Raw genomic sequence first — 23,925 nt, forward strand, 5'->3', positions numbered from 1 at the left:
TCGACTGTGTCCCTTAGCCCTCCACACACATCCTTAAATGAATGCAGACAGACAGGTGCCCTTTGCCCTCAGGCTGTGGCCTCAGTTGTATTTTATATACAACCCTTTGTATAGTGGTCCTGATTCCCAGAGTAGCAGCAACTCAGAAGGGCAGCCATGTCTGTCCCCTTTGTCCCTCTCTCCATTTCACACTCTGCTGGGTCACTCTCCTCATCCCCTGTGCCCTCCTCCAGCCCCCACCAGGTCCCTGGTTTGTATTTGAGGACAGTGCCTGAGAGTGGCTGTGAGCCCCTCTCGCTGAGGACCCATGTTTTGAGGCTAAAGGTCAACTTTGCTGGTCTGGGTTTGATTTCTATGGGTCAGATGTAACCACTTTTAGGGCTCAGCTTTTGCTGACCTCTCTCAGGGATGTGTGGGGTCATCCATCCCCATGCTAGGCTTCTAGGGCCTGTTTAGCTTCTCAGGGAGCGGCTGAGGGGAGAGTCCCATCTGAGGAGCCCTGGTACCTGACAGTGCCTCATGGCATCTACTTCTCCACCCAAGCTGAGGCAAGGTGGTTGACAGGTTGACATTTGTTTTCTTCTCCATGTGGCACCGTTGACTTCAGTACCCGGAAGGAGACGGTGAGACTTATTACTACGAGTACCCATATTATGAAGACCCTGAAGACCCCGGAAAGGAGCCTTCCCCCACACAGAAGCCAGTGGAAGCCGCCAGAGAAACCACGGAGGTTCCCGAGGTCTGGTCTGGACTGGGCTGGGCTGGGGAGGTTCCTGGTCCCTCCAGGCCTCAGGGTTGAGCACAAAGGCTGTGGACATTGTGGCATATACTTGTAATTCTATCCCTTGGGAAGCTGAAGTAGGATAAGCATAAGTTTTAGACCAGCCTGGGCTACAGGGTGAGAGACCGCCCCATGGACATTTCCCGGTATGTCACTAGGCGGTCCTCCATCAGTTCATGGCACTCTTGGTACCTGGTGCACACGCAATGGCGGCCTCCCTCATTTTCTCTGCCTTCCAGGAATCGAGGGCCTTGGCTGAACTCCATTCTCACTCTTTGCTGTTCACTCTTGTACTAGAAGGATGCTGGCGTGGGAACTTGGGAAGTCCTGGATCCAGGTACCCTGACTGCCTCCTTCTACCATCTGCCCACAGGAGCAGACCCAGCCCCCACCCGAAGCCCCTACAGTGCCTGAGACGAGTGACACGGCCGGCAAGGAGGACAATCCAGGGATCGGGGACTATGACTATGTGCCCACTGATGACTACTACACTCCATCCCCATATGAAGACTTTGGCTATGGCGAGGGTGTGGAGAACCCCGACCAGCCCACCAACCCTGACTCAGGGGCCGAGGTCCCCACCAGCACCACCGTTACCTCCAACACCTCCAATGTAATTGCCTTCCTTCCTTCCTGCTTGTATTGATCCAGGGGCAGGGGCGGAAACAGGGTAAAGGCTGTGTGGCTCTGGGTCACTGCTGAGAACCGACCTTTTTGTGCACACATCACACCCTGACTCCCGAGTCCTCTGTAGCAGGGTTGAGTGTGGTTTTAGAAGCCATTGGCTTCCCTGAGTTTATTTCAGTTCTCCCTGCAAAATGGGTAGAATATCTCTGTGGGCTCTGTGTTCTTGCTCTCAGGGTAGTTCAGATAACACTGTAGTTTTGGGGTGCAGGAGTTCCACCCATGAACATCGTTGGTGGTTACCCATTTCACCAGAGTAAATCTCATGGGACACTGTGTTCTTCACTATTAGAAATAACCTCAGTTTCCACTGTGCAAACTCTAATCAGCAACTGAATGCAGACCTCTCCAGGGATGAAGTTACTCTGAGGGACACAGTTGCTCCTTCCTGCCCTGGCTTATTATAGTGTCTTAGGTAGTCTGAGGAACCATCCCCATGGTGGCTGAGAGGTGTGCAGAGAGGCTGTGGGGGCCACAGGTCTTCCCTCATGGACTCCCCCATGGGCTTTAGCTTTAGATGTTCGGTAGTGGGGCCTCTGGCTGCTATATGCAGGAAGAGCGGGGCTCAGAACCTTCCAGGCAGAGCCTGCATGTGGCTGGCCTCCATGAGTGACCCTGCCACTTCTCTCCCTTAATCTGCAGCCAGCTCCATCTCCAGGGGAAGGTACGGATGACCTGGGTGGTGAGTTCACTGAGGAAACCATCAAGAATCTAGAGGAAAACTACTATGACCCATACTTTGACCCTGACTCCGACTCCAGTGTCTCTCCATCGGAGATAGGGCCAGGCATGCCAGCTAACCAGGACACCATCTATGAGGGGGTAAGAGACTCAGCTTCTCTCTGCATGTCAGAGCATCTAGGCAGTGGGAAAGGGCCAGCATTTCTAGAAGTCTGAAGGTGACTTGAGGGAGGCAAGAGTGACGTGGCCTGCCATGTATTTCAATTATTAATTAATTAATTAATTAATTAGTTCATTAGAGACACGGTCTCACTATGTAGCCCTGGCTGTCCAGAAACTCTCTATGTAGACTAGACTGGCCTGGTACTCAGAGATCCACTTGCCTCTGCCTCCCAAGTTCTGGGATTAAAGGCGTATGCCACCGTTCCTGGCTGAGCTTCATTCTTTAAAGTGGCCTCTCTGACTTCCATTACATTCATCTGTGCCTCGTTGCCTGACTATGTGATGTGTATGTGGCTAGTGGTGGGCATGGGAGGTCTATTCCAGCTTGCTGTCCTCCTTCCGGGCATGAGGAGAGGTGCCTAACTGCAGGGAGAACCCTGGTTTTGCACAAGTTTTGTGTCATGTGGATTTTCTGTTCCCTTTTTGTCTCCCATTTTCCCTCTGGAATCTTACAACACCCCACCCCCCAGATTGGAGGACCTCGGGGTGAGAAAGGGCAAAAGGGAGAACCAGCCATCATTGAGCCGGTAAGGATTTCTGTTGTTGTTGTTGTTGTTGTTGGTGGTGGTGGTGGTGGTGGTGGTGGTGGTGGTGGTGGTGGTGGTGGGGTGTGTGTGTGTGTGTGTGTGTGTGTGTGTGTGTGTGTGTGTGTGTGTGTATCTGAGCTGTGATGTCCTCTGCCAAGCTCATGATAGTTTGTAGGGTGTGACCAGACTATGGGTCCCACCGTCTGCCTACCAGGCCATACAAGAGGCCACCCCCATGTACTCTACATTCTCTGTATCACAGATTCTTGGGAGAGGCTCTAGGGGTCAGGGAATATTCTAGACCTTGGTCAGAGCACCTCTGCAGAGATTTCCTCAAAAGAAGGGACACAAACTGTGAGAGGGAAGCTGGGCCAAGGGCTGGGTGGGAAATTCCTCGTGTAGGTAGCAGGCAGTGGGTGGTTAACTACGGATTTCGCCGTCTGTGCCCTTTATGCTTCTTTTATGCTGCAACAGGAAAGACCCGAAGCCATGCCAAGGGAATGTAAGCAGCTTTGAGGTAGGATCCCCTTTGAGTAAGGCTCCATGTCATTAGGCAGTGGAATCCTGGGTAAGTTAGCACAAGGGCCTGTAGATAATGTGTGATCATGTGCAATCCATGGCCCTCCTGGGTCAGAGTTTTGTGGAAGCCTGGCTTTGGGTAGGGCAGCCTTGTCCAGCTAGGTGCTGCCGCCTGTTTGGGTCTCAGAGCTGCGAAGGTCAGGGCCTTGGCCCCAAACAACAGAAAGCCGTGTGATTGGCTGGGCTGGGCTTGGTGGACATGGGAATGTGGACTCAGAATCGGCTTTGTCCAGAGGAGCTGGCCACTGAGGTCATCCATTCTGGCATCCTGTGAGTACCCAAGGGAGGAAGCACTTGTCCAGTGATGGCTGTTGCAAGGCTGAACAGCTGTCTGCTCCACTGCCAGGACCAGCTCCTGGGACTGAGTTTATAACGTGACTTTGGGGCTTCCTAGGAAAGAGAACCAGCCTCATAGGGCTGCTACCCTCTTGCAGGAAAAGAGCCTTGCTTGGCAGTGCTTAGAAGGCCAGTAGGCCAGGGCGAGCTCCTTGGCTTTCCCTCTTCTGGCCAAGGGGAACCTTGGATGGAAGCCTCTTTCTGGTTCCAAGGGCTCTGCCTGCTACTTGTGCCCCTGGCTTCCCCTGGCAGTGAGCCTGAGGACACAAATCCTCTTCCCAGATCTCTTTCTAGATCTCTCTGTGGGTCCAAAGAAGAGAATCCTTACCTGAGGCTGTAGGATCAGGGCACAAATCAGGGCATGGATTGCACACAGCAAAGGGTGTAGAGTGTAAGGTTAGCCCAACCCGGGGGCTTTTTGCTCAACCCCACGAGAAATCTCAACCTAAGTTCATGCTCATGGGAGAAGAAAAAGTCCTGAAGAGAACCATCTTAAGGGACTGGAGCAGACTTATCCCCCGAAACATATCTGGGGCTTATTCTCTTTCACACCTGAGGAGGGCTGCAGCACAGATGGCCTCTCTACTATGCTGGACCTTTCTAGAGCACCACCTCAACTGGGCTTGGCCCCAGGTGAACTTGGTCACCACTTTCGGCCCATTGATAGGTGAATCTTTCCTGCGTCAGGGCAGTGAGATTCCAGAGAAGGCAGGCACCTGAGCCTCTGTGGGCTTCAAGGTCGGTCCTCAGTTTCAGAAGTGGTTGGGTCGTACTTTTGAATAAGGTTTACTTAAGCTTAAGTTGGCATCCCAGTTCTGGGAGTAGAGTGGCATGCAGAGAGTCCCACTAGAAGGCTGTCCGGAAGGAGGCTGTGGGCGAGGGTGGGCCAGAGACAGCACTGAGAACATAGAGGCTGTCTGCCAGACACCCATCTTTAGATGGTCCAGTTCCTCTTCTCTGGGGACAGCAAAGCCATCTGGAGGCAGTTACAGAAGGGCCCCCCACCCCCTCCTGATGCTTGCTTCTTCCCAGCTTCCTCAGAGTGTCCACAGGGCCTTTGGTGAGTCCCCATGGAAAGAAATATAAACATTTGGAATTGTCAATCTGGAGAATCACCAGATGTCTTCACAGTCTTAGCCATACATAAACAGATGGAGGCCCTGGGGACTTGTGGTGCATACCCTGCCCTGTATTGGGGTGGCTGGTATCCCCATACCTGTCCCGCAGAATGAGTTTACAAGTGCTGGGCACAGAATCGGTCCATCCCTGTATCCAGGAAGACCTGGCATCCAGGAAGACCTGGCAGGCTTTTCCTACTGAGGTTTAGCCCCTCTCATTTGTCAGCAAGACAAGGGTTTCCTCAAAAGGACAGATATGGCTTGGCTGAGATGAGGCAGATCCAGCAGTATCCTTGGTGTCAGCCTACACTGGAGTCAGGGATCACTAAGTCCTGACTCGATGCCTCTTACCTGTTGAACCCCAAGCCATTCCTGGTTTATCCTTTTCTGAGATCATGTTTTAAGTATCCCAGGCTGGCCTTGTATATAGTTGAGGATGAGTTTGAACTCCTGTTTCTTCTTCCTTCCTCTTCTGAGCCCTGAGATTATGGACCATACCCAGTAACTACAGTGCTGAAGTTCAATCCCAGGACTTTAGGCGTGCAAGGCAGACTCTGTCATTGCTTTTAGTTCTGCTTAGCAGATGGATGAACCACCATTAAGGTTGGGAACTGCAAATGACAGTACATACCTTTGATACCAGGGAGGTTGAGGCAGAAGAATCTGAGCTCTGGGCTAGCCTAGGCTACAGAGTGAAAAGTAAACAACCACCTTCAGTTTGGCCAAGCCTGAGGTCTTCTGTTTCTGAGTTTTGTTTAACCATATGTATTTAAAGAAACAAAATGGCAGAGCTTTTCATTTTGTCTGTGTGTGTGTGTGTGTGTGTGTGTGTGTGTGTGTGTACATTTTGGTATGGATATGTGCAGTGCATGCCTGTGGATGTATGTACACATATGTAAAGGCCAGAGGTAGGTAGATGTGAATTGACTTTCTCAATTCCTAAAGATTAAAAAAAATTAATATGTCGTGTCTGCCATGTATGTGCAGGTGCCCTCGGCATCCTGAAGAGGGCTCCCCTAGAATTAAGATGGTTGTGAGCTCAGTAGCTGCCTAGAGTGCTGGGACAGTGAGCTCCAGGGCCCCACCAGTCTCCAGTTACAGGCGCACACCATCATGCCTAGCTGCTATTATTATTATTATTATTATTATTATTATTATTATTATTATTATTATTTATTATTATTATTATTATTATTATTATTATTATTATTATTTTGGATACTGGGATCTAGACTCAGGTTCTCATGCTCACACACTTTATTGACTGAGCGATCTCTACAGCCCTTAAGCAGGATGCTTTAACATTCCTGACGTATATACAATGAAGAGCTGAGTCTGCCACCAGTGTCACGGCTTTTCTTTGTGTGAACATGGGGCAGCATTGCGTGGCTGTGTTGGGAGTTAGTGAGGGTAGCTGAATTTACTTCTGACAGGTCACCAGCGAATGCAGCCCTATAAGCCACAGTGCCCATATCCTGTAGTTCCCAGCCCAGGTGCGTTTAGTGGTAGGTGGGTTGGTAAGGTACAGAGTAGGGATAGCATGCCTCAGAAGGCCGTGGGACAGGGCTGGTTCCTCCAGCTACATGCCTTCCTTTTTATTCTGACCCGGGGTGATCCAGGTCTGGCCTCCTGTGAGATCCAGCAACGCTGCCCCCGCTCTGCAGAACAACAGTGTGTGTATCTGGAAAGACAGCTGCTGTCTCCTGGGCCCTGCCAGTGGTTCCCCTTAATCTCCCTTCCCTACTTCTGAGTCTTCCCAGCTGCCTGTCAGAGGAAATGGGAAGTGGGAAGATGAGCCGCTTGGATGCGTTCTCTGTACATCGTACGCACAAACATTTCTCCTCAGTGCATCTGTGTAAACATGACAGCTTCCCAGTGACCAGAGGACCTCATAGGCAGTGTGGATAAGGCTTGTGTGTGTGTGTGTGTGTGGGGGGGGTACTTTATAGCCCCTGGTCAGTTGTACCTCACCCACCCCCACTCCTTAGCTGTGATGACCAGCCTGCCAGGGCCTCACACCTCCACTTGAGAAGGTCTTTTTACTTGTCCGGACTAAGCTCAAGTTTGACAAGAGTTGTGTGCTTTTAAAGACACATCTGAGGCATTCTGGCATCCATTGTCCCAGGAGAATAGCCATTCTAAGTTTCCTTTGGCTGGGAGACTAGAAAGGGACCTGGCCCAGGGCCAAGGCCTCCAGCCATCCACTCCATTATTCCTGCAGTCTTGAGAGTGAATAGGGAGACACTATGCCTGTCTCACACGTGGCTAGCCTGCACACATGCAAGTGTCACGACAGGGTCTTGCATCTGTCTAACCAAAGCCTGCCCAGACTCCTGAGTACCGGCCCCATGGGCCTCTTGTGTTGATTTTGCTCCCCTCCCCCTCCTCGTGCCTCTAGCCCAGATCCTCTCTCCTAAAGAATATGTGAGACTCAGAACACTCAGAATGTTCTGGGTGGAGGTAAGGAGACCAAAAGAAATCTGGGGGGGGGGGGGGGCTACTTTTTGAAAGAAGACATCCAGAACTACAGATCCCAGAGCAGAAAAGCCCTCCTTTCAAGACAGAGCCAATAGACAATAGGAGGCTTTGTCCTCCTTTGGGGGTTGGACATAGCAAGGGCTAGTGGCAGGATGGAACAAGGGCCCAGGAATGATGGGAAGAAGTCAGTTGTGGGTCAAGTGATGTTAGCAGTGTGCTGGGCAGAGAGGGGGACTGAGTGTTCTGCTGCCTAGGCAGGAGGCCTGACTACCCTCAGCCCTCCTTGCTTTTTCCGTATCCTTCATCTGTGTACCTGGGTGCCTGGGCCTGGGGTCCATTCTGCCCTTGGGTAGCTGGATACTCTTCAGGTAGATGGCAAAGAAAGACAGGAGTTGTGTTTGAGGGGAGTCTGTGGGCCCCTGATCACTGGCTGGAGTCTGCTGTGACTTGAAATGCAAAGTCAGAGTGTTCTCCCAGCACAGGCCACTGCCCATGAGGCCGAGCAGCCCTGACTGACCTCTTGGCTGACTCTTGTAAATCTATGGACTGTTGCTGACCCAGTTTGGAAGCTGGGTTGGGCCCCTGATCTCAGATGCCCCCTTTCTCTTCCTCTCTGCAGGGAATGCTGATAGAGGGGCCCCCTGGCCCAGAAGGCCCTGCTGTGAGTGTCTGCTTTTATTACCATCTGATTTGTGGGAGGAACTGTTGGGGGGTCTCAGGGGAGATACCCAGCTGAGTACTTCCCTGCCCTGCTTCTGCTCTCACTTAACTAGAGGAGGAGGAGGTCTTTGCCCTGAGGCCAGGTCTGAAACTCTGTCTTGACTTTATTTTTAATTCCAGGGTCTTCCAGGACCTCCAGGAACTACGGGTCCTACTGGCCAAATGGGTGACCCTGGAGAAAGGGTAAGAGGCCACCAGTTCAGTTCCAAGACCATATACCCTGGGGCTTGTCTGTGTATTATTCCTCCTGCCGTTAGCCTATCTTCCCTCCTTCCTCCCTGCTCTGGCTCCTGGATTGTTTTTCAATGTAGAAATGACAATAAGAACAACCTCTCCTTCCTCAAATTAACTCTCTCCCCAGGGCCATCCCATGTCACCCCCTCAGATCTTTATGGGCTTGACTGTCACATGGCCCTGTGCTAGGAGCATAAGAACCAACCTGGGTCCAGAGGCAGCCAGCAGTCAGCCCTAAGCTCTAAGCAATGGCTCTATAGTACGTCTGTGGTCCCAAGAGTCATTTTAAGTGACAGCTTGGGTGCTTCCTCTGTGCCTCCCAGGAGCAACTGCTGACCTGCATGAGTTCTCACAGTAACCATTCTTATTAGAGATGAAGCCACTGGCTGGGGAGCTTTGTTCTGGGTGGGATGTAAGCCACACCATGGGGATGTGAGCTTCTTCTGATAGTGGTGGGTTCATGCTCTGAAGCCTGTGGGTTTCTAAGCCCCTCCCTCCCTCCCTCCCTCCCTCCCTCCCTCCTTCCCTCCCTCCCTCCCTTCTTCTCTCCTTTCCTTTCTCCCCCTTTTGAATATTATCATTAAAAATCAGTCAGCCAAGTTGTAGATGACAACTACCCTATGTAAAGACAGGCATTTGTCCCTGATTCTTGGACCAGCAAGCATGGTAAGGTATTCAAGCAGGAAGTGAAAAGGCAGCTTATGGTGTGGTCACATGGTAGGGTGTCCTGTAGTATGCCCCGCTGGCTGGGGTCCCTTCAAAGCAGCACTCGGGGTTTCATGATGGTTTGGGCAATGCTGGGTGGATGGTAAGGTCAGGTGCCTGTAGATACAGGGAAGCCTGGGAAGCATTCTGGATGTCAGTCATAGAGAATGACCAACCTTGAGGGAAGGATGGGAGGAGAGGACATGGAATGAGAGGTGACAAGCCAGCTTTGTGGGGAGCACCATAAGTTAGACACTTACAGGGTTGTGCCAAACCCTTTTTATTAACCATCTAGGCTGTAAAAAGGGCTTATTTTCCAAGGCTGGATGACCCCTGAGAGAGGAGAAGAGCAGACAGGGCCAGGCAGTGAGATCACCTGCCACAATGTTCTTGGCAGCCTGGGCTTTGGATCCCAGAGCAGGTGACTGTGTAGAAGATATGCAGGAGGTCAGGGTGACCAGGCCTCAGGGGTAGCAGGAAGAGCAGGTGGCTATGGTGGTCAGGGAACTAAATGCCCTCTGAGCCGTCCCCTCACTGGCTCTGTAAAATAGCAAAGCAAAATCAGTTGCCAAAGACTTTTCTGGCCTGGGGTCCTCCAAACTTGCCACTATCAATATAAGTTGTAAGGGTGGGTGTCCCTGCTAGCTGGATTCAGTCTGTGTTCACTGTGTAAGGAGGTCTGATCTCTCTGTCACGTCCTCTGACCCTGTAAGCCAAGGTTTTAAAAATGTTCCTGAACATCCTTGAAGTTGCTCTGGTTGACTGTGCTCCCATGGGTGGTCTTTCTCTTTGCACCTTTCTCTGGGTCTGTCCAAGGAGTGGGTGCTCTATCCTGTCCTCCAGTCCCTGACCACAGGCAGAGCTGAGGACCGGATGAGGGATGAACGTCTTCCTCTTTCAGCCAGGAGAGCCTGGGGCTCCACTTCTCAGTCCCGGTTCTGGTGGAGGTAGCAGGGGCTGCGTGGAGCTATGTGAGCTGGCCCCACCTTTCTCAACCCTCAAACCTTTAACTAGACACTATCGCCTGCCTTTCCCCTCTCATTTTTTTTACATCTAACTCAGCTGCCTCACTCTCCATTCCCACAGCCCCCTATCATGTCACTCCTTTCTAGAACATTCCATGCGATGGAGTCTTGTGTTGCTCTGTGCTTGCCTAGCCTGTTTTCTGACCCCTCATTCTCACACTGCTGCTCAACTCCGTCCCTTTGTCTCTCTGACCAGTTTTCTTTCCTCCTCGCCCGCAGGGTCCCCCTGGGCGCCCAGGTCTTCCTGGGGCCGATGGCTTGCCTGGTCCCCCAGGAACCATGCTCATGCTGCCGGTGAGTATCTTTAACTGGGGTGAGGGGTCCTGGAAGGAGTAGGTGCGTAAGGATCTGTGGTGTCCCAGGGGTAGGGTTTGGGTGGGTATTTGCAGCTGTTGTAGGTCCATATAACCTGGTCTGTGATTGGTACCAGGAGGAGAAAAAAAAATCCCACTCTCTTGGTGAGGCTTCTGGGGAAGCCTGCTGCAAGGTTCTTTGTGACAATGGCTAGACTCCCATCTCCCTAAAGAATCAACCAGTGATTGTGGGTGGGAGAGAAACAGGGACCTCATTGGAAGCTCTCTGTGTGGTCAGATGGCATCTAGGACCTTCTAGATGCTACTTTCCACTGGAGTTAATCCTAAGTAATAAGAATGAAGCCCAGGCTCAAATTCTCTGTGTCTGAGACAAGAGGAGGGTGGTCCCTCAGGCCATTCATTCAGAGATGAAGGACTTGAAGCTCAGAGAGTGGCTGAAGGCCAGCCTGTCTCCAGGATTCAAAATCCAGAAGTTTCTTAGACATCTATGGCAGAGCTGTAGAACCAGACAGAGCTGTACCATTCCCGCACCCACTTTGATCTTAAGTATTTTCTTTTACCCTCCTCTCCCTCACTGTGCCTGAGTACCATGTGCTCAGGACTGTGTCCTTAGCACTGTGCCCGCAGGACTGTGTTATAGCACTATTCTTTCAGTACGGTGATCCTGGAACAGCTGGTATGAGGGAGAGTGGGAAGTTGGCAGGCTCCCCTCTCCAAGGGTCGATGCTAAAGAATGCAAGATTTGGAACTCATGTTCTCTTCCTGGGGTCTCAGAACAAGAGCTCCAACTGCACTTTACCCCCAAGATGCCTGTTGCACTGAGGGAGAACTAACATGGAACCAGGGTGTCCTCTGCAGGTCCCTTGGACCTACTCCAGTTTCTTTGGCCCTTGGCTAATCTTTGCAGTGGTGAGGGTCTGTGATTCATCAGGGTGCAGAGCAATGGAGGTTCAAAGTCCTTTGTGGGCACAGGGCAGGTTTCAGGTGTCCAAGATGAAGGACAGGTAAGGCTGTGACATGTAGGCCAGGGTCGTGTGCACACAGGTTCTGGAACTGGGAGTCTCTGCTTTACTTAAGGCCTACGAGACCCACTTTGCCCTGGGGTCAGAGTGGGCAGGTGCCCTGTCCCATCTCTGGTGACTTTTCATCTTACTCTTGCAGTTCCGGTTTGGAGGTGGTGGTGATGCTGGTTCTAAGGGCCCCATGGTTTCTGCCCAGGAATCCCAGGCCCAGGCTATCCTCCAGCAAGCCAGGGTAAGTAATGGGGACCCCTGGGGACCCATGTGACAGAGCTTGGCCCTGGTGGCTGCAGAGGCTGAATGGGTGTCCCACAGTTTGCCTGGTCAGGAACCTAGGGAAGGTTGGGTCTTCCATGTCCAACTGGAGAATGTGGGAAACTTACGGAAAGTTTTCAGAGATGTTCTGTCCACAGTTAGGGGTAAGAGGCCTCTGGGCCTCTGCAGCTTGTCTGGCCCAGCGAACGCCTCTTCTGCCCTATGCAGACACTCATCTCTGTGCCAGGCCCTGCACTTGGGGCTAACTATGGGGAAAGGAACTGCTCAGGGTTCGGGGGGGGAGGGCAGCAGGTGGTTGACTCAGGCTTTTAGGGCTGGGGTTGGGATTGAGTGCAAGTCAACATCCTAGGAGAGAGTTCCCAGATCCAGGGTCCCTCACTCTGGGACCTAGAATCTTTCATGCATCCTCAAGGTTCTTACACTGGGTCCAGGATCTCTCACACTGAGGCCAGGGTCACTTGGTCTTCTTTTCCCAGTGAACATATCTGCAGATGGCATCATTAGAGAACATGCCTTCAGATTGCTGGTTGCCAGTGACTGGCCTGATACCGCCACTTCCTGTGGGGTGGGTAGGGGGTGGTCCTCTGGGGAAGTGTGGAGAAAGCCAACATAGAATCCTTGTTTGGGAAATATTGATACCACTCTGCACGGCTCAGAGGAGACGTTAATGGCCAGAGTGTGCTGGGGTAGTTGAAGGACAGTTTCAGTACTGAGTAGTTACCATGGAACAGGCTAGCCGGGGATAAGGGAGTCAGATGGGGCTGTATGTGTGACTAGGTTTGCTGGCCTGTGCCTGCCTGGCCAGCCTCTTAATCTACGTGCATTTTAATAGACGCCAGCTGAGAGAAGGGCTTTATGGTGTGTTTGGTTTTTAAGATGTATTTTTTTTTCCTGTGAATGTTTTGCCTGTCCATGTGTGCAGTGCCCGCAGAGGCCAGGAGAGGGCATTAGATCCCTTGGAACTGGAGTTACAGATGGTTGTGAGCCACCATGTGGGCGATGGAAATTGAACTTGGGTCCTCCAGAAGATATGCTCTCAACCCCTAAGCCATCTCTCTAGTCCTGATTTTTTTGTTGTTGTTGTTTAGTTTTTGGAATGTTTTTAATTTTGTATATTTTTATTTGTAAATGTTAAAAAGTATATTTTTATTATTGTGCATGTGTTGATATATTTACACGTGTGTGTGCCTGTGTGGAGAGGCCTGAAGTGAATGCTGGGTATTTCCTCTAGCTTTATTTTGAGACAGTGTCTCTCATCAAACCTAGAGCTCACTGATTTGGCTGGGTGCTTCATGGAGCCTTCTGTTTTTGCCTTCCCAGTACTGGGGATAGAGACAGATGCTGCAACATCTGGCTTCTTACATGTGTACTGGGAATCCTAACTCGGATTCTCATGTTTGCATGGCAAGCAGTTTACCAGCTGAGCCATCTCCCAAGCCCCCAGATCATCTTAAAATGCAAAATAATCTTCCAAAATTAACATGGCACTGAGGTGGGGGTTGTAACCCTGAACAGAGCGGCTCTTTGGGAGTTGGGTTGAGCCTGTGTGATGGCCAGCGGGAGCCACACCAAGAAGGAAGAGAGTCAGTGCGTGACTGAGAGCCCAGGGCTCAAGGCTCCTGTTGTTGAAGTGTACCTTGTGCCTCTTCCAGAAGTGAAGTCTAAAATTCACAAGGAAAATACAGGCTTCAGCCCAGCCCAGGAAGGGAGACCATATTTCAGATTTGGTACAGGATGGTCCACCACTCCAACAGGGATAAAAATGAGGAAGGCTTTGGAGACCCTGTCCACAGTAGGGCAGCAGGTAGCACTGACGTCTACCTCTGTGCACTGCTTCCCTGTGGAGATGCTGAGAGCCCAGAACTGGGTCACTGAGACTTTCTCTGTGAATGTCTAGTCTTTTCTGTCCTAGGCTCCTTTTCCTCGTGACTGCTTGTCATAGAACAGGATCCAGAAAACCAGGGCAGGGCCAGCCATGCTCTGTTTCTGATCTCCTACTCTTTCCTTTACAGCTGGCACTGAGGGGACCAGCTGGTCCAATGGGTCTCACCGGGAGACCTGGCCCCATGGTGAGTGATTGGCAGGTCTGTGGGACTAGCACCTTTGTTTCCAGCTGGGAGCCAGCTCAGACAGGTGGCCTCTAGGAGCTGTTCCATCCCTTTGTGGGAGCATGTTTCAGGGGGATGGCTGTGTTCAAGGTAACCTGAAGTATTGGGGGATTCCTGGGAAGTAGCCCTCAGTTTAAGTGTGATGGGCAGATGGGGTGCTCCCTCCGCACTTCTGCATTTGAGCTCCAAACTCTCCCTGTGAAGGACAGGCTCTTGGGTCCTCCCACTTCCTCTATCACAGGGAACACAGCGGGTAGGGGGTAGGGGGACGGCTGTACTAGAGGCCTGGAGATGTTCCCTTACACCTATGCTGGCTGTACTTTCTGCTCATGAGGAGCCAGCCTCTGTTCTTTTGGGGGTCTTCTTCCTTACAGTTCTGTCCCAGTGTCAAAGGTAACTCCAGGGCTGGGGAAAGCACAAGGTTTGGAGTTTTATCCTGTCAGGCTTAGGTGCCTCAGCTCAGTTCTCCTCTGGGGCCTCACAGCAAAGCAGGGATGTTATGGATTCAGGAACCCTCGGCTGTCATCCAAGTGCCAAATACATGCGTGGGCACCAGGAGTAGGACCCTACAAGGACACAGCCACCTCTTGGCCCTCCAGAGCTGAGGACCAAACCCAGAGCCTTGCACTTGCTAAGCAAATGCTCTATCACTGAGCTAAGTCCCCAACCCTAAGGACACAGGATTCCTATACCGTTGGACCCCTGGCTGACTTGATATAGGCTACCTCCCACCCCCAGGTCTGGCCTCAGTACCCTGCACCCAGGAGGTGAGGCCGGTCTCCCAGGAGGTCTTAACTTGAACTATGCACTGTGGGAGTCTATGCACTGTGTTCCAAGCATGTCTCCAAGGACAGCCAGCTTGTCCTGGGGGAGAGGAACCTCTTAAGACTTCATGGGCTCTGTGAGCCCCATCTCCTGGGTTCTACTAAGCACTCTCTGCCTCCTAGAACTCATGTTCTTTCCTTTGTCACGGTAGGCAGGCTAGCCTTGTGATGCGGGCTCCCTGCCTGCTCCACACACAGCATCCTGTCATATGTTTGAGTACACACTGATTTGATACTGTCTCCTTAGGGTCCTCCTGGGAGTGGAGGTTTGAAGGGTGAGCCAGGAGACATGGGACCTCAGGTATGTGTGAATCTACCTCTGCTTTGCTCTCAGGAAGGTGATGCTGGTGTTGTTGCTGGTGGCCCAATTGCTGATACTTCTTTAACAAAAGCAGGAAGAATTGTTACTTCATACCATAGAACAAGCTCTTTGTGTTGTCTGTCACTAGCCCTCACCAAGGGAGTAACACCCAAGATACCCACATGTGAGCAGCTGGAACTGCAAGCCTAGGCTAGGTTGACATGCATGCGATGAATTTTCTCTTTCGTTAGAAGAGGGGTGTGTCCTGATGCTTTGTCCTCTGGTTTCTGGCAGGGTCCTCGAGGTGTGCAAGGCCCACCTGGCCCAACAGGGAAGCCTGGAAGACGGGTAGGTGCTTGGTGCTAAGAGCACATAGTATGGGACAGCATCCATGCCCAGACCTGAGGTAGACTGTCCCTTTAGGACCTCGTGGTCCCATGTCCACCTCCAAACCTGTGTCTGAGCCACTGCTTAGGAACAAATGCTGTGTGTCCAGGGGTGAGATGGTTCACCTGTCCCTAAAGCCATCTCCCAGACAGGTCACAGCAGGAGCTGGATCCACATTGTTGATTGTTGATAGTGGGCTTTGTCTTTGGGGACACCTTGTGCCTCCTCTCCAGAAATGGCTATCTTGGCTCTGCATGGGTCTTTCTACAGCTCACTAGCCTCTTGGGGTTTCCTGTTGAGAACGATGTCCTCCTGGAAGGATCCAGATGACTTCCTCAGGTGCACAGCTGCTATAAGATGTCACACTATTAAAAAGCAATGACCACACACCAGGAAGGCTAGAAAAGTCCTAATTAACCCGACCTGTTTCTAAAAACAGACCTTCTCATGTGTTGCATGTGGAGACCAAAGCTACCACTGTCCACACAGCCTGACCATGAGCCCATGGGCAACAACCCCAACCCATGGTGAGGCATCTATAGGAGATTGAAAAGAGGCTGGTGTGCCTGGCTAGTGAGCAGGGTTTGGCAGGGACTTCCTGTCCCGTTGTACCTCTCCCCGTAGTGATTGTAGCCTTTATAGCAGACTCTGAAGGTCCAGGCTTGGGGCCTTCAGTCTCATGGCAATCAATTGCATACCCTGGGTTTGTTCTTGAACATTTTCTACGGCTGGGAATCAAGTGGAAGAGCAGACAAAGATGGCTGACCAGCTAGCCACGCAGTGCAGACCCTGCCTCTAGGTTGCTGTGTTGTCTGAGTAGGACACGGACCCTATGGACCAGTCTCATACTCGCTTAGGTGGACCGAGAGAGGCCTTTATCTCTCCCATGCATCTTCGATCTTTAATTTTCTTCCCAGTGGTAGTAAAGAACTGAGCTTCTCCACAGTTGTCAGCAGCATGTTTCTGGAGCCAGAAAAGCCAGCTCCCTGTATCAGATCTCCCACATCCTATCATCCTTTGCAAACCTAGAAGGACCGGCAGCATCGGGCTCCTGGGGCAAGCCCCAGTGAGACAAACACTGCACTCTTATTTGCCAGCCAGTGGTGTGGCATGACCTCTGGGCTGTTGGATCTGGATACCCTGTGCAGTCTGGTGACAGTGGACAACCACCCTTGGCTGGAGTGCTTTCCATGGTCACCTCTCTCAGCTTGGTTTACTCGGAAGCTGCTTTTCAGAGGATGTGGCAGGCTGCCTCTTCTTCCATATGGACCTCTTGTCTCCTCTGTTCCAGGGCCGTGCTGGGAGTGATGGAGCCAGAGGCATGCCTGGACAAACAGGCCCCAAGGTAGGCTGTCACCCACACCCATACATTCACCATCATCCATGACATCATGTTGATGACATAACCGTCCTGTCTGATGAGTGTGCCTGTAGAGAGCACTTACTCACTTTGATGAGCGCCCTCTGGTATGTCTTGGGATGACAGATTGACAGGTGACGTGAATAGGTGAGATTCAGTCTCCTTAAAGGGGCAGGTGCCCTGTGGGCAGTGAATGTGGTGGGGTGGATTCAGGGAGAACGCCTTGGGAGTGTTTAGGTAAGCAGGCCACACCATTGTTGCTTGGGTGGCCAGATGATCACAAGTCTATAGGACATGAGTTTTCCTGCCCTGCCTTGGGAAGTCAGGCCTTGTGGGGTGAGTAGACACAATCTGTGCATGAGTAGGGGGGTCTTCTGTGTGTGCATAGGACTCATATAGACATGTGACAGCTGTTTTTCCCCTGATGCTGTGGATCCTGGGTTTTCCCTCTTCCCATGACCCTGTGTGGACTCTCTCCCCCATGCCTGAGTCACCAGGAACTGTCACTGTTCAGTACATCTGTGCTGGGTCCCCTGGTTCCATAGTCTCACTTCCTGTGACCTCCAAGTTAATGAACACTGAACTGGCTGTGGCTGATAGAAGAATCTCACTCTTCTGTCAAGTAGTTTATTGTCTCTTAACTACAAAGTCATGAAAAGCTCCCAATACCCTACTCTGATTTCATCCTACCTGGGTTGAACACCCGAACGATGGGATGCTGATACTGGGCTCCATGAGGCTGGGAGGCAGGAGCCAGGGTCCCTGCAGGTAAAGATGCTGGGATCTCCACCAGTGAGTGTGAGCACTGGCGTGTGACAGCTCTCAGGACACAAGGCTGCTGCCATCATGACCGTGGGAACTTTCCTGCAGGGGGAGACTCAGAGTAAATGCACACATGCTGACTTTGCAGTGGCCACTGATTAACTGCATGACTGCATTCCCAAGGATGTAGTCCCCTCTGACCTGGGGACAACAGTGTTCCTCTCTTCCCAACCTCTGCTTTGCTTGGGCAGAGGAGGTGGCATATACAGACTGCACAGTGGCCTGAGGCAGGAGGACTCTTCAGAGCCATGAGAAGGCCCTGGGTCCAGGGTGCTGAGTTAAGGATACCACTAGGTCCTACTGTGTGTGGGCTGTTTGATGCAGCTCTCTTGTCCTTGCAGGGTGACCGTGGCTTTGATGGTCTGGCTGGGTTGCCGGGAGAGAAAGGCCACAGAGTGAGTATTTGCTGTGGGATTTGGGGAGAGTCTTTCCTTCCAACAGCCTCAGGTTCCTTCAGTGGGGCCAGGTTCCTCCTCTTCTCAGTGTCTCTATATAAAGTGCTCGGGCTTCTCATAGAGTAGAAAAACCCCTGGAATGGAGTCTCTGTTGATGGAGATCTAGTCAGAAGAAGTTGGGTTTCCTACCTGAGGCTTAGGAGCATGCCCAGCAAGCACCTCACCCCAGGGTGTCACAGGGGACAGAGAAGTGAGGGAAAGCATGTGCTAGAACTAGTTCTAGAATCTTCTAGAAACCACTTATTGCCTAAGTGAGGTTTCACAGTCATGGGAAGTCTGAGCAGCTATCATATGCAGGAATAGAGTCAGGACTCTAAGGCTGTGGCCCAGGAAGGTGGGGCAGTCTCAAGAGCCTGCTGCTAAGGATGACCGGGGTTGGGCCACCATGGTGCCTACCCACCTTTCTCACCTCTAGTTGGGAGTGGTTCTTCTCTTGCTTTACCTTAAAGTGGATTTATTTGTCAAATTTATCGTTTTGGGGACTTCCAGGTACAGATATACCTTCACAGGCATACACACAAAGGCAGAAGGACACATACTCATCCATACACACATGAATATATATGTATTCATAACCACACACATATATACATATTCACAGGCATACACATATATTCACTCATACAAACATGGAGACATGCATGCATACATAGTAAGCATAATCACTTAGGACCCAAATACAGATGCACACATTCACAAGCACATACAGGTACACACAGACATAGGCACCCATATATATATACCCATATATATACACCCATATATAGACACCCGTTTGCATATACATGTATATACATAGGAACACACATGTATACAAACAGATACACATGGGTGCAGACTTTCATACTTACCCAGTCACACACATACACACAGGTAGACATGGCCATACTTGCATATATAATACCTGCACATAATACACACACACACATACACACAGACACAGGGGTGCAACAATATAATCATAAATACACATGGACAAAAACATATGCACATATAGAAACATGGGCATAAAGTATGCAGTTATGGGTCTTACAGTGAAAAATGTCTGTGCTCTGCATACACTGAATAGTGTCTGCTGGAACTCACCCACAGCTGCCACTTCTATGTCCTCTCGTAATTACATGGAAACAAGCTCACAGTCACCAGTGGGGGTGGGGGTAGGGTGGGGGTGTGGAGTCCTTTAACCAGCTGATGAGAGTACACATTGAGCGCCTGCTATAGGCAAGACTGGGAATTGCAGGTTTGTCTGAGGTGAAATCAGCCCTGACCCAGATTCCTGGTCCAGGGTGGTCCTTTCTGTGGTGCCCCCGCTCCCACTGAGTGCACAGTGAGCCTGCCTGTCTGTGGCTCCTGCTAAATCTGCTAGGTGCTCAGTCTGGTGATTCTACCACTGGCAAGGTATCCAGGTGGGACGTGAGTGCAGGGCTCTTGGCCAGCCACTAGACTGAGCTCAGCGTATGTCCTCTTCCCAGGGGAACTAGCCTACAAGACTGAGGGTATTCAAGGTTAGAATTAAGAGGACAGTAAAAAGGGGTTGGGACAGTTGTGGAGAACCTGCTCTGCAATAGTTAACATTGACCCTGGTTGATTTGCTAGGGTGACCCTGGTCCTTCTGGCCCGCCGGGAATCCCAGGAGACGATGGAGAAAGGGTATGTATCTCTCAGCATCCTTTTACACTGGACAACTCTGCGCGCAGGACAGACAGGGTCAGAGAAGGTGCTGGGAAAAGGGAGCATGCATGTTGACCTAGGCAGGTGGCTATGTGCTTCTGAGACTGAAGCCAGGCACAAGCATTCATTTTACTTTATCCTCCGTGCCGCTGAGGGTCAAACTGTCATGAGTCTCAGAAAGGAAGCTCTAACTGTAGGAGGCAGGTGCCCGGATCCTGTGGAGGGGAGATGCCAGGGGCTTAATGAGCTCAGCGGCTCTGCTGAGCTCATCTAAATGAGGTGTCAGATGGAGAAGCAAGGGCTCAGGAAGAGCAGGGGGTGGAGGGATGGGGGAAGTCATTGGTGAAGTAACTGAATATAGGAACAGTGGGGAGGGAAGGGTTGCAGTCGGGCTTCTTAGCCTGTGTTTCTGTGCCCAGAGGACTCCTCAGTGTCCATTCCCAGCATCCTCAGTGGCTGGAGGCTGAGCTCATAGGCCACAGGACAGATGTGCATGGCAGAGAATGCATGATAGGATTTATGGGCTCCTTACACTAATGTTGGGAGCTCATGAACCCCCCAAAAGTGGGAGACAGGTGCCATCCTCTCTGGATTTTGGACTTTGTCAGGGGAGTTCCCCTATCCAGCCTTGGCCTAATCAGCTGCAAGCTGAGGAAGGAGAGGGATACTTTTAGATGTCCCGTCCTCTTGACTCATGGTGGGTTTCATATGTATGCATTTGTGTGCACATATACCTCCGTGTACATATGTGCATTCAGTACATGTACATACATGTACACTACTGTGTATGCAAAAGTGTACTCCTAGGTGTGTGCATGTATATACATGTGTATGATATGCATGCATATGCATGTTATATGTGTGGTTGCATAGTTATTGAACGTAGGCACACATGAACATGTATGCTGGCGGGTGCTATGTGAGCACGCATGTCTTTGTGTTTGAGGAAGGCAGGAGAGCCGGGTTATGTGGTAGGAAGCAGCATCCTGGCTAGCAGCCCCGGGTGTGACCTGGTGAACCAGAGAAGCTATCCCATCTGGAGTCAGGAAGAAAAAGGCCCTTCTGAGCTTGCCACTGGATGGTTTGGACCCTAGTCAACCCTGAGCTCACTGAAGTCTGCCTGGGGCTCCTCGGCCTCTCCTCTGATGCCCTCTTCCTCAGTTTCTGTTACTCATGAGGGTGGCCAAGGCCTTGAAGTCAGTGTCCGCCTAACTACCCTTGCCGCCGTTGGGAATGGAGCTGGAAAGCAGGACCTGCTTCCAAAGGCTCAGGGTTCCCTGTAGCAGCCTCACCCTTGCAGCTCCAGAATGAGGACAGGGCCCTCTCCAATGGAGCCAGGATTAACCCATTAGTGTATGCCTGAGGAGCAGGCAAAATCCTGTGTGCGTGCTGTCAGGGGCAGCCTTGCTTACACACTGAAGGCCTAAAATCAGTCATAGGCCTAAGTCATCCTGCTAAAACAGAGTCTTGGTCTCTGTGGAAAAACACTGAAACAGAAAGATATAAGATATTGTAAACAGGCAGCTTTGGTGGAAATTTACCAGCCTGTGTAGTCATAGACCTTACAGATAGGCAGCCTTGGCGGATAGTACCAACTTAGATAAGGACAAGTGAATCATAGGCAGAGTCATAGTGACCTGACCTCTGACCCCTCACCTAGCAGATACCCTGTTCTGGAAGATATCTGTACTCCCTCTGAACACCTATGCTCCTGTGTCATCCCCTTCTCCACATCCTGCCTTTTTGTGTATATAACCCCTGTATGAAAAAGTAAAAATCACGGTTTGATCAGCCTATAGACAAGCCGTCATTCTTTGCGTCTGCCTGTTTCCCCATTCTCTCTTCCAGGTGATCTCCCTGACCCCTGTTTAATGCCCTGCTAGGTGGGGCAGCGTGCGTGTGCACGTGCACATGCATGTGCGTGCGTGCGTGCGTGCGTGCGTGTGCACACGTGCGTGGGGGGGGGGGCGGGGGATAACCAGGCCTCTGGATATCCAGGCCTCAATGCTTGCTTGTCCCTAAACATTTTTTTTCTTTCTCCATAGGGTGACGATGGAGAAGTTGGGCCCAGGGGGCTGCCTGGAGAGCCTGTAAGTCACTGATGGGTGGGACTCTGGGCCTCAGCTCCACAGTCACAAGTTGATGGAGGGGGAGTAGGTTAGAGAGCTTGGTCTGGGGAAAGAGGCAAGTGACATTTGCCCAAGAAAGAAAAAAGGGAGGACACTAGGGGATGGACAACGCTTTGGAATGTCTGCCGAGCCTTTCTACGGGATGAACCCCAGAGAGCTGGAGCAAGTGTCCACGGGCAACAGAACTCCATTGGAATTATGCTGGGTGCCCACGGGCGACATGGAGGACAATCAGAGGGTCCACGGTGGGCACCCAAGTGCGCCAGAGTAGACGGGAATATAGTGGGTGTTGGACAAGAACCATAGTAGTAACATGGTGGGCATCAAGGGTATCACGAGAGGTGTCCACAGTGCCATGGCAGACATCCAGTCAGCAGCCATAGTGGGTGCTAGGACAGTGGAGGAGACTGAATAGGCCCAAGCTTGTCCCAGGCCTGGCAACTGCACCCTACAGGGTTAGAGCCCAGCCGACAGCAGGAAAAGCTGCCTTCTGCCAGCCAACTTGTCTTTAGGCTTAAAGCAGATTTCCACAAGGGCAAAAGGACATTAATTACCCTTCATTTACTGATGTTCAGAAGCCTACCTTCGTTATCCAAATCAGGCGGCCGTTTGTATCTGGTGAAACTAATTGATAAGCTATGCCTTAGCCGCCGTGCAGGGCAGAGTGCGGGTCAGCATGCTCAGGTTCATTTGGGATGAAATTATACCCTAGGCATCTGATTAGCCACTGAGGAGGCTCCGTCAGCCTTGTTCTCCTTAACACACACCTAAGCGGTGCCTTCTGGGTTACCAGTGTCTCAAAAACATTTATAAGACTAAGTATTAAAGTGATGAAGCATTTAAGACAGAGAATGTGAGGAAAGATTGGGCTTTTGTTTGTTTGTTTTTTCCCCATCTAGAAGGTTCTGTTAAAATCAAGGACAACTGAGATCCAAGTGCCTTGAGCAAAGCCTATAATTTCCAAGGTAGACCATTCCCTTAGAGCCCCACCCACCCCAGACTTCAGTTGCACCTCAGGCCAGGCCTTCTGTGTAAGACGCAGGCGTTGGGCACAGCCCTTCAATGACCAGAGAAGAGGAAGATAGATTGTGACTCTCCCAAATAGCTGCCCCCTACAAGGCCCTGAAGTTCCTTGCAGGCCTGCTGTCTCTTGAACGTGTTCCCTGCTCCCTTGAACTCTGTCATCCCAGAAATGCCAACATTGCATGTCACTGGGGAGAGAGACTGAAGAAAGACTCTGTGATAAACACGGGATGCAGCAGTACAGATATAACTTCACGAGTTTTCAATGGAGAGATTTTGTGCTCATCTTTCTGAATATCAGAGGCAGGCAGGAAAGACCCCTTCCCTGAGGACACCCCTGATGCTCAGCCAGGCCCCTCCATACCAGGAGCACCCTGCTTCTGATTCCCAGTGTCCAGGTAGAGAGAAGGATGGGGTGAGTGAACATGGGGGGGGCATCACGGCATCTCTCTCAGGATTCTGGATTCACCAGCTGAGCTCCAGTCAGGCTCAGGGTACTGGGTGCGGGCTGTACAGGTCAGACAAGCAGGCCACACCTCCAGCCAGGTTCCATCCTTCCTCATCTTTTCTTCTTGCAGGGACCACGTGGTTTGCTTGGGCCAAAAGGCCCCCCTGGCCCTCCTGGACCTCCTGTAAGTTCTGTCACCTCTTGGCATATGTGTACACAGTATGGTGCCAGAAACCCTCTGACCCAGCTAATAACACTGGGGCCATGGGGCCATGTTGACCTTAGTGTAGGTGTGAGGGGCTGTGGGTCGTTCATGCTCATACACGAGGAACCAGAAAACGCACGGTGCTCAAGCCGCTGGCCTTGCTGCTCCTTTAGATTTTTCTGGCACACAGCACCTGCTGTTCTGTCATAAGCATACCTCAGGATGCTACACTGTCCCTCTGCTTAAGACGCTTTGCAGCATCTTCTGGGGGATGGTTTTGGGAAGGATGAAGAGGCCCATGGTTTTGACTGGGGCTCTGTTTTTGGTGGGTGAGATTGACCCTGCCCTCTTCAGCCTCTCTGGGAGATTTTTCTAGAACTCAGGGTCTGCCCATACAAGGGTGCTGGGGCCCAACAGCTCAGCTACCTTAGTGTGAAGGGTTAGTAGCCCCATCTGTGAGGGGTGAACAGTCGAGTCTTTTTTTCCCAGAGAC

At 51.4% G+C, this 23,925-nt stretch overlaps 1 protein-coding gene across 2 annotated transcripts in view; it reads left to right on the top strand.

The window, feature by feature from the left end:
* Positions 1 to 23,925, top strand: part of Col5a1 (collagen type V alpha 1 chain) — a 154,001-nt gene that overhangs the window by 64,991 nt on the left and 65,085 nt on the right. For both annotated transcript variants that reach the window (XM_034496506.2, XM_034496507.2), the window contains exons 6-21: positions 608 to 739; positions 1,155 to 1,394; positions 2,108 to 2,287; positions 2,839 to 2,895; positions 8,026 to 8,067; positions 8,247 to 8,309; positions 10,310 to 10,384; positions 11,566 to 11,658; positions 13,712 to 13,768; positions 14,879 to 14,932; positions 15,227 to 15,280; positions 16,611 to 16,664; positions 17,843 to 17,896; positions 19,553 to 19,606; positions 21,673 to 21,717; positions 23,358 to 23,411. In XM_034496506.2, the coding sequence (XP_034352397.1) occupies positions 608 to 739; positions 1,155 to 1,394; positions 2,108 to 2,287; positions 2,839 to 2,895; positions 8,026 to 8,067; positions 8,247 to 8,309; positions 10,310 to 10,384; positions 11,566 to 11,658; positions 13,712 to 13,768; positions 14,879 to 14,932; positions 15,227 to 15,280; positions 16,611 to 16,664; positions 17,843 to 17,896; positions 19,553 to 19,606; positions 21,673 to 21,717; positions 23,358 to 23,411 (1,308 nt within the window). The remainder of the gene's footprint in view (positions 1 to 607; positions 740 to 1,154; positions 1,395 to 2,107; positions 2,288 to 2,838; positions 2,896 to 8,025; positions 8,068 to 8,246; positions 8,310 to 10,309; positions 10,385 to 11,565; positions 11,659 to 13,711; positions 13,769 to 14,878; positions 14,933 to 15,226; positions 15,281 to 16,610; positions 16,665 to 17,842; positions 17,897 to 19,552; positions 19,607 to 21,672; positions 21,718 to 23,357; positions 23,412 to 23,925) is intronic.

The sequence above is a fragment of the Arvicanthis niloticus genome, chromosome 2 (genome assembly GCF_011762505.2).
Source record: "Arvicanthis niloticus isolate mArvNil1 chromosome 2, mArvNil1.pat.X, whole genome shotgun sequence".
NCBI lineage: Eukaryota > Metazoa > Chordata > Mammalia > Rodentia > Muridae > Arvicanthis > Arvicanthis niloticus.